Raw genomic sequence first — 13,797 nt, 5'->3', positions numbered from 1 at the left:
AGATAATTAGTTGACTCTCTTTAAGAATTTATTTCTACTACTCAGTGTAACCATTTTCTTCAAAACAGATTTTGCTGTTTGTTTGTATGTTATGACAATACTTACCATTATTATCAGTTCTCAGTGTTGTGTTTTAGAAGCAGGTTTTTATCAGCTGGTGTTACAGGCATTCAGAGGTATTTCATAATACCAAGGGTATCATTAGGAACATCTTTACTCTTAATGCATTGGTTTTTCTTAGGGTTGCTGGTACACTACTATATAAAAGAAAACCTAATTCCTTGTATGAGAAAATATTATTGCTAAACATATATTTATTGAGATGGTATTTTAGCAAAATGCCTTATTTTGGAAATTAATTTAGAAGTTATATTGTTTTTCTCAAATAAATTGATTTTTGTAATTAAAAAAGTTCTTGTATGATTGCCTCTTGTTTTAGCTCCTTTCAATTAGTAATATATTTGAGCAAGTTGTTTTTAAAATTTTAACACATATTTTTCTGGGTATCTTTTATAGGATAACTTTTCTACATTTACTTTTTTGGGTGAACATTTTCTTGACAAATGTTTTTAAAAGAGTTGCTCCTTTTTCACCAATATTAGTGAAAAGGCTTTATCTTAGAAGAATTTGCTATGTTATTTTATTTATTATTTATTTTTTAATATTTATTTATTTATTTGGCTGGGTCGGGTCTTAGTTGCGGCACATGGGATCTTTTTTTTTTTTTTTTAATGTGGGGGTCACTTCCCAGATACTTTATTTTTTATTTTTTTACATCTTTATTGGAGTATAATTGCTTTACAATGGTGTGTTAGTTTCTGCTTTATAACAAAGTGAATCAGTTATACATATACATATGTCCCCATATCTCTTCCCTCTTGCGTCTCCTTCCCTCCCACCCTCCCTATCCCACCCCTCCAGGCGATCACAAAGCACTGAGCTGATCTCCCTGTGCTATGCGGCTGCTTCCCACTAGCTAGCTACCTTACATTTGGTAGTGTATATACGTCCATGCCTCTCTCGTGCTTTGTCACAGCTTACCCTTCCCCCTCCCCATATCCTCAAGTCCATTCTCTAGTAGGTCTGTGTCTTTATTCCTGTCTTACCCCTAGGTTCTTCGTGACATTTTTTTTTCTTAAATTCCATACATATGTGTTAGCATACGGTATTTGTCTTTCTCTTTCTGACTTACTTCGCTCTGTATGACAGATTCTAGTTCTATCCACCTCATTACAAATAGCTCAATTTCATTTCTTTTTATGGCTGAGTAATATTCCATTGTATATATGTGCCACATCTTCTTTATCCATTCATCCGATGATGGACACTTAGGTTGTTTCCATCTCCGGGCTATTGTAACTAGAGCTGCAATAAACATTTTGGTACATGACTGTTTTTGAATTATGGTTTTCTCAGGGTATATGCCCAGTAGTGGGATTGCTGGGTCATATGGTAGTTCTATTTGTAGTTTTTTAAGGAACCTCCATACTGTTCTCCACAGTGGTTGTATCAATTTACATTCCCACCAACAGGCGGCACATGGGATCTTTTGTTGTGGTGTGCGGGCTGTTTGTTGTGACATGCGGGCTTCTCTCTAGTTGTGACACGCAGGCTCAGTAGTTGCGGCATGCAGGCTGTCTAGTTGTGGTGCAGGTTCTAGAGTGCACAGGCTTAGTTGCCCCTCTGCATGTGGGATCTTAGTTCCCTGACCAGGGGTCAAACCTGCGTCCCCTGCATTGGAAGGTGGATTCTTAACCACTGGACCACCAGGGAAGTCCCCCTTATTACTTATTTTAAGTAAACATTTCATTTAATAGCATTTCTTGGACTGTTAATGTGTAATAATTGAGAATTTGGAATATACTGAAATACAAAAGAAAATAGAAGTTACTCAGAATTCCATCAGAATTAAGATTTTGGTTTGTCTCCTTTCCACATATCTACACGTGTCCTCCTGCCCACCTCTTCAAAAACAACAACAACTCCAAGAGATAGTTTTGTGTTTAACTAATGCTTTCTGTAGGTAGGTACTGCCTCTGGGGAAAAATTGTACTGTATTATTTGTCAATAAACCTTTTGACTTCTGCAAAGAAAATGCCTGTTCTAGATTATTGTGTGTGCGTGTGTGTTTGTGTGTGTATTTAATATTGTGACGTGTATAGAAATGTTTTCCATGGTATTATGTTTTAAATTTTTTCATGATGAAATTGGTTACCCAATTTGTTCCAATAACTATAGACATTGATAATCATCGTTTTTGAAGCTACTCTACCTTACCAATTCTTGGATCATCATTCCAGCTTATTCACAGACTCTAGAAGTCACAAATGATTTTAACCTTGTTGTTGGAAATAGCAACTTCTAAGACTGGTCAGGACTAAATGCAGTTTGATTGCTGTTAAGGTACTGTTGTGTCCTTCCTCCAAGAAGAGAGAAAGGTGTAGGCTGATTTCCCCCCCATCATTCTCTACCACTCTGGCTCAGCCCTATATGCTTAGCCTTTTTCAAAAGACATTCCTGAGCCTTGCCCATCTACTTTAGAATTCGTCAAGTTCTTTGACTTTTTTTTTGGTGTGGCATGATGTGTAGGCTTGTGGACAGCTCTGATACAAAGAAAATGAAATAGAAGAATATAGGAGAGAAGAAAAAATAATAAATAGGGTTGGGGTTTAACTTTACTAATGTATCAAAAACTAAGTACAGGTATTCTGTTTTCACATATAATGTTTTCTTAAAAATATGCTTAAAAATGTTTTCTTAAATACACATAAAATGTAAATAAGAGACGTCACATTTTATTTGGAGTTAGGAAGTAGGCAGTACTCAAAGTACTGAAAATAGTTTAAAGTTCCTGTTTACACTTTACCTTGAAGGCATAATCTTCAGTGACTTATTTCTAGCATGTTCTTTGATTCTGTTTTCCTCTATAACATTTAAATTATTGAGCTAAGTCCAATAAGGGTCCAGTTGAGGCTGAACATATCTGTTTTTGCCTTACCTAATGATTCCTCCCATTCACCCCAAGCACATTCAACTTACATGTGCTGAAATGAAAGCTCCATATACACAGCTGTATCCCTCTCTCCTAGAATAATACTTAGTACACAGAAGGCACTCAAAAAGTATTGGTTGAATGAATGAGTGAACTTATAATTGTCTTAATTGTATAAGATCTGAGGTCTACAGTTATTATTAATATGAATCCTTTGCTGCTTTGTTGTTACTCATTTATATAAAATTATAATGAGATAACTTTAACATATTAAAAAATTTTACGAATGCAGTGATACAAATATGATGCTATTGATTGAAGTTGAACTTTAGGCTGGCAGGCAGCATTCTTATACAGTTAACCTGTGTAAGTCAGTTAATTTAGAAAACTATTGATTTGGCACTGAAAAGGCAGTTTAGGGTAATCATTGATTACTGGATGTAAGTGTGGCCATTGGAAGTTTGAGGACCATTGAATGTGTTAGATAGAGTATGTATGTGTGAGAAAAGGTAGAATGTATGAATATAATAAAAATAGAATATTGAGGAAAGACCCCCATACTTGAAGAAATTCTACTGTTAATGAGTGCTCTTATTTCAAGCAAATTATAAAATATTATAATCCTAGATTAATACAAAGAATAATTTGAATTCACTTTATCTAAAGTGAAGGATTTAATATTCAGAGAAGTTTCTTTACTAGTACCTCCCAGTGTGAGATTTTGAAAATATGAACTTTGTTCAAACCCTTCTTATTTCATCTTGTTTTTATTTGTTCAACCCATGAGGGGCCTGAGAGATTTGGAAGTTCTTTTGTGTTTGAAGCAGACAAGTTTGAGATGGTATGATGCTTCTTTTGGAACCAAGGAAGATAATACCGTCTGGAAGAGTGTGGGATGTAGAGTACTCCTCCACTTTAGGGGAGGAGTAAAAGCCATCCATATATATACACACATACATATATTTATGTATATGTGTGTGTATATAAAGTCACCAGGGTGGCTTAATACTAATAAATTAGATAAGAACATTTCAGGATTCATTCATTCTACGACACATTTATACAACAACAACATTGAGTAACAATACTGGAAGCTCTTTAAATCATGCTACCATGTTTTCTTTTTGCAAAAAACAGTATTTATTCTATGCCTCAGGATCTAGCCCACTGAAGCTGAGAGAAGTGAAAAGAGAAATTGACACCTTGGGCTAAAACCTTGTTTGTGTGTGTTCATTGGGAAGGTTTAGATGCCAGTATCATTCTAGTAATTATCTTAGGCTTCATTCATTGCAATATAGTATCTTAGGGGTCATAGAAACATCTATACATACATACAGCTTCTTTTGTGACTTTAAATTAAATGTCTTTATTTTGGTGTTTAAATGCCAGATTGAAAGAAGCAAACTACAGTTAACCCTTGAACAGTGTGCTGGGGCTGGGGGGTGGCATGTCGTAGGGGCGCTGACCCTCTGTGCAGTCAAAAATTCATGTATAATTTATAGTTGGCCTTCCATATGAGCGGTTCCTCCTTATCCACTCTTCCGCATCTACCACTTCAACCAACCATGGCTTGTATACTACTGTAGTATTTACTGTTGAAAAAAATCTGCATATAAGGGGACCCGTGCAGTTCAAACCCATGTTGTTTAGGGGTCAACTGTGTGTGTGTATATATGCTTATACTATGTATATATACACACTGTATATTACAAACTCTGTGTGTGTGTGTGTGTGTATATGCTTATACTATATCTACTTTATCTGCTAAAGAGCATTGTGACCATGGGAAATTATAGATTCAAGAATTAGGAAAGCATTTTATCAAAATGCAGTTAAATCTTTGTCTAATATTGTTTCCATTTTTATTCTTTTAGGTAAGCAGAATTTTGTATAGTTTCTGTACAGCTTTCAAACGGTCTTCTAGACAAGTATCTGACATTAAAGACTCAGTTATTCCTACCCCTGACAGTGATGTATTTACCTTCAGTGTCTCCTTGGAGGTAAAAGAAGATGATGGAAAAGGAAACTTTAGGTGAGGTTGTTTGGAAAGATTAAAAATTGGTATTGTGTCTGAAATATAATATTGGCTAATTTAAAGTTTCCAGAATATGCAATGTTGGTATAAAGCTTTAGGATGATAAAGAAATATTTCACTGGTGAATGCATGGTTCACTTTTGTCATGCTTTTCAGATATTTTATGTAAATTATTTTCTTAATATTTTAAAATACTGATATTTACTGTAGAAAATTTAGTAAAATAATAAAATTAGAATAAAAAGCTATGGTTTTGTCAGCCACAATCACTTTTAATATTTGATTTCTAGGGTGTATTTTTATACAGTTGTGTATATATATATATATATAGTTTTTTCTTTTAACTTCATGATATAAGAATTTTTCAATTAAAATATTCTTAAAATCAATTTTAATGGTTACCAGTAGTATATTGTATGGTTTGACCATCATTTAATTAACCATTTCCTTCTGCTGTGTATTTGGAATGTTCTTCTTTAGTTCAAAAATAGGCAGATAATAGGAAACAGTTATACTCTTTAATGATCAGTTATGGGCCTTTACTTTGCCTTTGTTTCTAACCATAATTGTTAGGTAGGTATTTTACCTGTTTTTTACAGATACAGAAATTGAGTCTTAGGTCAAATAAGTTGCTAAAGGTATTTTTCCTTTTCAGATAAGGCAACCTATATTTTAGACACTAAACTGTTTTTGTTTTGTTTCTTTTAGACACTTATTGTTTTAATGAACTAATTCTTGAGAATTGTCAGTCTGGCCTAGGCTAGAATTTAACTTGCCCTGATCTGTACCTCTTTGTTCATCTTTTATTTATATTTACTTGGATTTGTCACAGTCATCTCAAACTCTAGATGTTTAAAAGTAAGCTCTTCTCAATTTTTGCCTTGGGTTTCACTGTGTTAAAGGCATTCATGCAACCAGCTAAACCAGAAATGTGACAGTCTTAAAAGTAATTAAATAAACCATGTTTCTAAATGTGTTAAAATTTAAAAACTAAAATTTGAAATGATGTCATTTAAAAAGTTTTGTTTTTAATCTCGTTAGGGGTAAATTATAAGGCTCTTGTAAACCCAGTTTAAAAATTAATAACAACTCTGTTTTGCTGACTGTAAAGTTTGTAGTTACTCTGTGGCAAGATGAGAGTTAGGATATCTTAAGAATAAGGGTGTTGTTGCTTAAATAGTTTGTTGGCTTATTCTAACCTTGAAAGAGAGATCTTTTTTATTGTTTTTAATTATTGTTAATTCCTCTTCTTTTTGCATATTTCAGTCCTGTGCCTAAGGATAGAGATAAATTTTATTTCAAATTAAAACAAGGAATAGAGAAGAAGGTTGTGATTACAGTGCAGCAACTTTCTAACAAAGAATTAGCTATTGAAAGGTAAGCAGCTTGCTCCTAAATGCTACCAAAACTTGTACTGACATTGTTACTGTGTTTCAAGAGACATACTATTGAATCTCAGCTGTATTACTTACTGTGGCTTTTCACCATGCTTCAGTTTCTCCATTTAAAAATGAGAATGAGAAACCTAATGCTTTCCCCACTTAAATAAGTTAGATATAACTGGTTCATTGAAAATGTCAATTGATGGGGGAAATAAACATGAAATGGCTTTGTTTTATCAGTAATAACTGCTTCTACCCTATTTGGGCTTTTTCTGTCTCTCCCTTATTTACATATAGGACAAATACCTTAACTTCTCATTCATTTTGATTATTAAAAAGTCCATTAAGTTACTGAGATATCAGAATTTTTAAGAGATACATCTTTAAAATATATAAACACATGCACATATATACACACATGTGTGTCTGCATGCGTTTATATATTTATGTCTATATTTTAATTTTTCTGTTAGCAGTAGACATAGCAATATTTTAATCTTTTTATTTAGAGGTAATTTCAAACTTACAGAAGACTTAAAAAAAAAGAAAAAAAAACCTAGTACAGAGAATACCTGCATGCTCTTTACTCAGAATCACTTATTAATAACATTTTACCCCATTTGCTTTGCACCCACTTTCTCAATCTCTCTCTCTCTCTCTGTGTCTCAGTCTTTCTCTCCCTCGCTCCACCCCGGCACACACGCGCACACACGTGATTGTTTTTCTAAACAATTTAAGAGTAAGTTACATACATCATGGTGTTTTATCCCTATCTACTTCCTTAGGAAATGTATATTTCCTAAAAATAGGGATACGAATATCTCTTATTTAACCACATTATTTGTATCAACCTCAGTAAACTTAGCTTTCATACAATACTTTTTATCTAACCTACTATTTGTCTCTAATTTTGTCAGTTAACCCAATACCATCCTTTCCCCCCATCCAATTTAGGATTTACATTAAGGTCAGATATTGCATTTAGCTGCCATATGCCTTTAGGTTTCTTTAATTTGGAAAGATTTCCACAGTCTTTCTCTCTCTTTTAAAACATGGACTTTTTAAAAAAAAATAAATTTATTTATCTATTATTTTTGACTGCATTGGATCTTTGTTGCTGCATGCGGGCTTTATCTAGTTGTGGTGAGCAGGGACTACTCTCTGTTGTGGTGTGCAGGATTCTCATTGTGGTGGCTTCTCTAGTTGTGGAGCACGGGCTCTAGGTGCGCGGGCTTCAGTAGTAGTGGCTTGTGGGCTCTAGAGTGCAGGCTTAGTAGTTGTGGTGCACGGGCTTAGTTTCTCCGCAGCATGTGGGGTCTTCCCAGACCACAGATCAAACCTGTGTCCCCTGCATTGGCAGGCAGATTCTTTAACTACTGTGCCACCAGGAAGTCCCATCAAAATGGACATTTTTCAAGAATACATCCCTTTCCCTCTTTTTATTTTTCTTATTTCTTTTTTTATTTTTTATACTATATTTATTTTTTGCATCTTTATTGGAGTATAATTGCTTTATAATGTTGTGTTAGTTTCTGCTGTACAACAAAGTGAATCAGCTATATATATATATATATATACATACATACATCCCCATATCCCCTTCCTCTTGAGCCTCTCTCCCATCCTCCCTATCCCACCCCTCTAGGTTGTCACAAAGCGTCGAGCTGATCTCCCTGTGCTATGCAGCAGCTTCCCACTAGCCATCCATTTTACATTTGGTAGTGTATATATGTCAATGCTACTCTCTCACTTAGTCCCAGCTTCCCCTTCCCCCGCTGTGTCCTCAAGTCTGTCCTATACATCTGCATCTTTATTCCTGCCCTGCCACTAGGTTCATCAGTACCATTTTCATAGATTCCAGATATATGCGTTATTATACGGTATTTGTTTTTCTGACTTACTTCACTCTTATGACAGTCTCTAGGTCCATCCACGTCTCTACAAATGACCCAATTTCGTTCCTTTTAATGGTTGAGTAATATTCCATTGTATATATGTGCCACATCTTCTTTATCCATTCATCTGTCAATAGATATTTAGGTTGCTTCCATGTCCTGGCTGTTGTAAATAGTGCTGAAATGAACATTGTGGTACATGACTCTTTTTGAATTATGCTTTTCTCAGGGTATATGCCCAGTAGTGGGATTGCTGGGTCATATAGTAGTTCTAGTTTTAGTTTAAGGAAACTCCATGCTGTTCTCCATAGTGGCTATATCAATTTACATTCCCACCAACAGTGTAGGAGGGTTCCCTTTTCTCCACACCCTCTCCAGCATTTATTGTTTGTAGATTTTTTGATGATGACCATTCTGACCAGTGTGAGGTGATACCTCATTTTGGTTTTGACTTGCATTTCTCTAATGATTAGTGATGTTGAGCATCTTTTCATGTGTTTGTTGGCAATGTGTAAGTCTTCTTTGGAGAAATGTCTGTTTAGGTCTTCCGTCCATTTTCGGATTGGGTTGTTTATTTTTTTGAAATTGAGCTGCATAAGCTGCTTGTGGATTTTGGAGATTAATCCTTTGTCAGCTGCTTCATTTGCAAATATTTTCTCCCATTCTGAGGGTTGTCTTTTCGTCTTGTTTATGGTTTCCTTTGCTGTGCAAAAGCTTTTAAGTTTCATTAGGTCCCATTTATTTATTTTTGTTTTTATTTCTATTACTCTAGGAGGTGGATCAAAAAAGATCTTGCTATGATTTATGTCAAAGAGTGTTCTTCCTATGTTTTCCTCTAAGAGTTATATAGTATCTGGTCTTACATTTAGGTCTCTAATCCATTTTGAGTTTATTTTTGTGTATGGTGTTAGGGAGTGTTCTAATTTCATTCTTTTACATGTAGCTGTCCAGTTTTCCTGGCACCACTTATTGAAGAGGCTGTCTTTTCTCCATTGTATATTCTTGCCTCCTTTGTCAAAGATAATGTGACCAGAGTTGCATGGGTTTATCTCTGGCCTTTCTATCCTGTTCCATTGATCTGTGTTTCTGTTTTTGTGCCAGAACCATACTGTCTTGATTACTGTAGCTGTGTAGTATAGTCTGAAGTCTGGGAGCCTTAATTTTGATCATTAATTTTGTATCCTGCTACTTTACAAAATTCATTGATTAGCTCTGGTAGTTTTCTGGTGTCATCTTTAGGATTTTCTGTGTATAGTATCATGTCATCTGCAAACAGTGAGAGTTTTATTTCTTCTTTTCTAACTTGGATTCCTTTTATTTCTTTTTCTTCTCTGATTGCTGTGGCTAAAACTTCCAAAACTATTTTGAATAATAGTGGTGAGAGTGGACAACCTTGTCTTGTTTCTGATCTTAGAGGAAATGGTTTCAGTTTTTCAGCATTGAGAATGATGTTCGCTGTGGGTTAGTCATATATGGCTTTTATTATGTCATGTAGGTTCCCTCTGTGCCCACTTTCTATAGAGGTTTTATCATAAATGTGTGTTGAATTTTGTTGAAAGCTTTTTCTACATCTATTGAGATTATCATATGGTTTTTACCCTTCAGTTTGTTAATATTGTGTATCACATTGATTGATTTGTGTATATTGAAGAATCCTTGCATTCCTGGGATAAACCCCAGTTGATCATGGTGTATGATCCTTTTAATGTGCTGTTGGATTCTGTTTGCTAGTATTTTGTTGAGGATTTTTGCATCTATGTTCATCATAGATATTGGCCTGTAGTTTTCTTTTTTTGTGACATCTTTGTCTGGTTTTGGTATCAAGGTGATGGTGGCCTCATAGAATGAGTTTGGGAGTGTTCCTCCCTCTGCTATATTTTGGAAGAGTTTGAGAAGGATTGCTGTTAGCTCTTCTCTAAATGCTTGGTAGAATTTGCCTGTGAAGCAATCTGGTCCTGGACTTTTGTTTGTTGGAAGATTTTTTTTTTTTTTTTTTTTTTTGCGGTACGCCGGCCTCTCAGCGCCGCGGCCTCTCCCGTTGCGGAGCACAGGCTCCGGACGCGCAGGCTCAGCGGCCAGGGCTCACGGGCCCAGCCACTCCGCGGCATGTGGGATCTTCCCGGACCAGGGCACGAACCCGTGTCCCCTGCATTGGCAGGCGGACTCTCAACCACTGCGCCACCAGGGAAGCCCTGTTGGAAGATTTTTAATTACAGTTTCAGTTTCAGTACTTGTGATTGGTGTGTTTGTATTTTCTTTTTCTTCCTGGTTCAGTCTCTGAAGGTTTTGCTTTTCTAAGAATTTGTCCATTTCTTCCAGGTTGTCCATTTTATTGGCATATAGTAGCTTGTAGTAGTCTGTCATGATCCTTTGTATTTCTGAGGTGTCAGTTGTTACTTCTTTTTCATTTCTAATTCTGTTGATTTGAGTCGTCTTTTTTTTTTCCTGATGAGTCTGGCTAATGGTTTATCAATTTTGTTTATTTTTTCAAAGAACCAGCTTTTAGTTTAATTGATCTTTGCTGTTGTTTCTGTTATTTATTTTTTCATTTATTTCTGGTCTGATCTTTATGCTTTCTTTCCTTCTGCTAACTTTGGGGTTTTTTGTTCTTCTTTCTCTAATTGGTTTAGGTGTAAGGTCAGGTTGTTTACTTGAGGTGTTTCTTGTTTCTTGAGGTAGGATTGTATTGCTGTAAACTTCCCTCTTAAAACTGCTTTTGCTGCATCCCATATGTTTTGCGTCATCGTGTTTTCATTGTCATTTGTTTCTAGGTATTTTTTGATTTCCTCTTTGATTTCTTCAGTGATCTCTTGGTTGTTTAACAGCATATTGTTTAACCTCCATGTGTTTGTATTTTTTTATACTTTTTTTCCTGTAATTGATATCTAGTCTCATAGCGTTATGGTTGGAAAAGATGCTTGATATGATTTCAGTTTTCTTAAATTTACCAAGGCTTGATTTGTGACCCAAGATGCGATCTGTCCTGGAGAATGTTACATGTGCACTTGAGAAGAAAGTGTATTCTGCTTTTTTTAAAAAAATAAATTTATTTATTTATTTTTTGGCTGCATTGGGTCTTTGTTGCTGTGCGTGGGCTTTTGTAGTTGTGGCGAGCAGTGGCTACTCTTCCTTGTGGGGCATGGTTTTCTCATTGTGGTGGCTTCTCCTTGTTGTTGAGCACGGGCTCTAGGCTTGCGGGCTTCAGTAGTTGTGGCAAGTGGGCTGTAGAATGCAGGCCCAGTAGTTGCAGTGCATGGGTTTAGTTGCTCCGCAGCATGTGGGATCTTCCCAGACCAGGGCTTGAACCCATGTCTCCTGCACTGGCAGGTAGATTCTTAACCAGTGTGCCACCAGGGAAGTCCTATTCTGTTGTTTTTGGATGGAATGTCCTATAAATATCAATTAAGTCTATCTGGTCTAATATGTCATTTAAAGCTTGTGTTTTCTTATTTATTTTCTGCTTGGGTGATCTATCCATTGGTGTAAGTGGGGTGTTAAAGTCCCCTATTATTATTGTGTTACTGTTGATTTCCCCTCTTATAGCATTTGTCTTATGTATTGAGGTGCTCCTATGTTGGGTGCATAGATATTTACAGTTGTTATATCTTCTTCTTCGATTGATCCCTTGATCGTTATGTTGTGTCCTTCTTTGTCTCTTGTAATAGTCTTTATTTTAAAGACTATTTTGTTTGATATGAATATTGCTACTCCAGATTTGTTTTGATTTCCATTTTTATGGACTATCTTTTTCCATCCCCTCACTTTCAGTCTGTATGTGTCCCTAGGTCTGAAGTGGGTCTCTTGTAGACAGCATATGTATAGGTCTTGTTTTTGTATCCATTCAGCCAGTCTGTGTCTTTTGGTTGGAGCATTTAATCCATTTACATTTAAAGTAATTATTGATATGTATGTTCCTATTACCATTTTCTTAATTGTTTTGGGTTTATTTCTGTAGGTTTTTCCCTTCGCTTGTGTTTCCTGTCTAGAGAAGTTCCTTTAGCATTTGTTGTAAAGCTGGTTTGCTGGTGCTGAATTCTCTTAACTTTTACTTGTATGCAAACCTTTGATTTCTCTGTCAAATCTGAATGAGATCCCTGCTGGGTAGAGTAATCTTGGTTGCAGGTTTTTCCCTTTCATCACTTTAAATATATCTTGCCCCTCCCTTCTGGGCTGTAGAGCTTCTGCTGAAAGATCAGCTGTTTACCTTATGGGGATTCCCTTGTATGTTATTTGTTGCTTTTCCCTTGCTGCTTTTAATATTTTTTCTTTGTGTTTAATTTTTGTTAGTTTGATTAATATGTGTCTTGGCGTGTTTCTCCTTGGGTTTATCCTGTATGGTACTCTCTGCACTTCCTGGACTTGATTGACTATTTCCTTTCCCATGTTGGAGAAATTTTTGACTATAATCTCTTCAAATATTTCCTCAGACCCTTTCTTTTTTTCTTCTTCTTCTGGGACCCCTATAATTCAAATGTTGGTGCGCTTAATGTTGTCCCAGAGGTCTCTAAGACTGTCCTCCATTATTTTCATTCCTTTTCTTTACTCTGCTTTGCGGCAGTTATTTCCACCATTCTATCTTCCTGCTCACTTATCTGTTCTTCAGCGTCAGTTGTTCTGCTATTGATTCCTTTTGGCATATTTTTAATTTCAGTTATTGTATTGTCCATTACTGTTTGTTTGCTCTTTAGTTCTTCTAGGTCCTTGTTAAACATTTCCTGTATTTTCTCTATTTTATTTCTGAAATTTTGTGTCATCTTTACTGTCATTACTCTGAATTCTTTTTCAGGTAGTTTGCCTATTTCCTCTTCATTTATTCAGTCTTGTGTGTTTTTATCTTGCTCCTTTGCCTGAAAGATATTTCTCTGTCTTCTCATTTTGTCTCATTTACAGTATTTGAGGTTTCCTTTCCCTAGGCTGCAGGGTCATAGTTCCTCTTGCTTCTGTTAGCTCTGCTCCCAGTGGTGAGGCTGGTCCAGTGGCTTGCGTAGGCTTCGTGTTGGGAGGGACTTGTGCCTGCGTTCTGGTGGGTAGAGTTGAGTCTTCCCCCTATTGAACAGGGCCATGTCAGGTGGTGTGTTTTGGGGTGTCTGTGAGCTTAGTATGACTTTAGGTAGTCTGTGTACTGATGGGTGTGTTTGTGTTCCTGTCTTTGTTGTTTTATGTGAGGCATCCAGTGCTAGAGGCTGCTGGCAATTCAGTGGAGCTGGGTCTTGGATTCAGATAGAGGCCTCTGTGAGAGGTCTTGGTGGTTAATCTTCCCTGCAGCCAGGAATTCTCTAGTGGTCCAGTGTCCTGGACTTGGTGCTCCCACCTCAGAGTCTGAGGCCCAAGTTCCAGTCAAGGAACCAAGCCCCCACAAGTTGTTTGTACCAGTTATGCAGGGATCTTTACAGTCCTTTCCGGTGTCCAAGGTCTTCTGCTAGTGTTCAGCCAGTGTTCTATGAGAGTTGTTGCATCTATAAATATATTCCTGATGCATCCGTGGAGAGAGAT

General features: G+C 36.2%; 1 protein-coding gene across 5 annotated transcripts in view; it reads left to right on the top strand.

The window, feature by feature from the left end:
* Positions 1-13,797, top strand: part of RABGAP1L (RAB GTPase activating protein 1 like) — a gene marked incomplete at its 5' end in the record, with an annotated part of 698,468 nt that overhangs the window by 81,925 nt on the left and 602,746 nt on the right. For all 5 annotated transcript variants that reach the window (XM_082834440.1, XM_082834438.1, XM_082834439.1 and 2 more), the window contains 2 exons: positions 4,867-5,024; positions 6,294-6,404. In XM_082834440.1, the coding sequence (XP_082690566.1) occupies positions 4,867-5,024; positions 6,294-6,404 (269 nt within the window). The remainder of the gene's footprint in view (positions 1-4,866; positions 5,025-6,293; positions 6,405-13,797) is intronic.

This window comes from Leucopleurus acutus (assembly GCF_964270905.1).
Source record: "Leucopleurus acutus genome assembly, chromosome: 2".
In the NCBI taxonomy this organism is placed as follows: domain Eukaryota; kingdom Metazoa; phylum Chordata; class Mammalia; order Artiodactyla; family Delphinidae; genus Leucopleurus; species Leucopleurus acutus.
The sequence above is the reverse complement of the archived record's forward strand: the minus strand, read 5'-3'. Positions and strand labels throughout refer to the sequence as shown.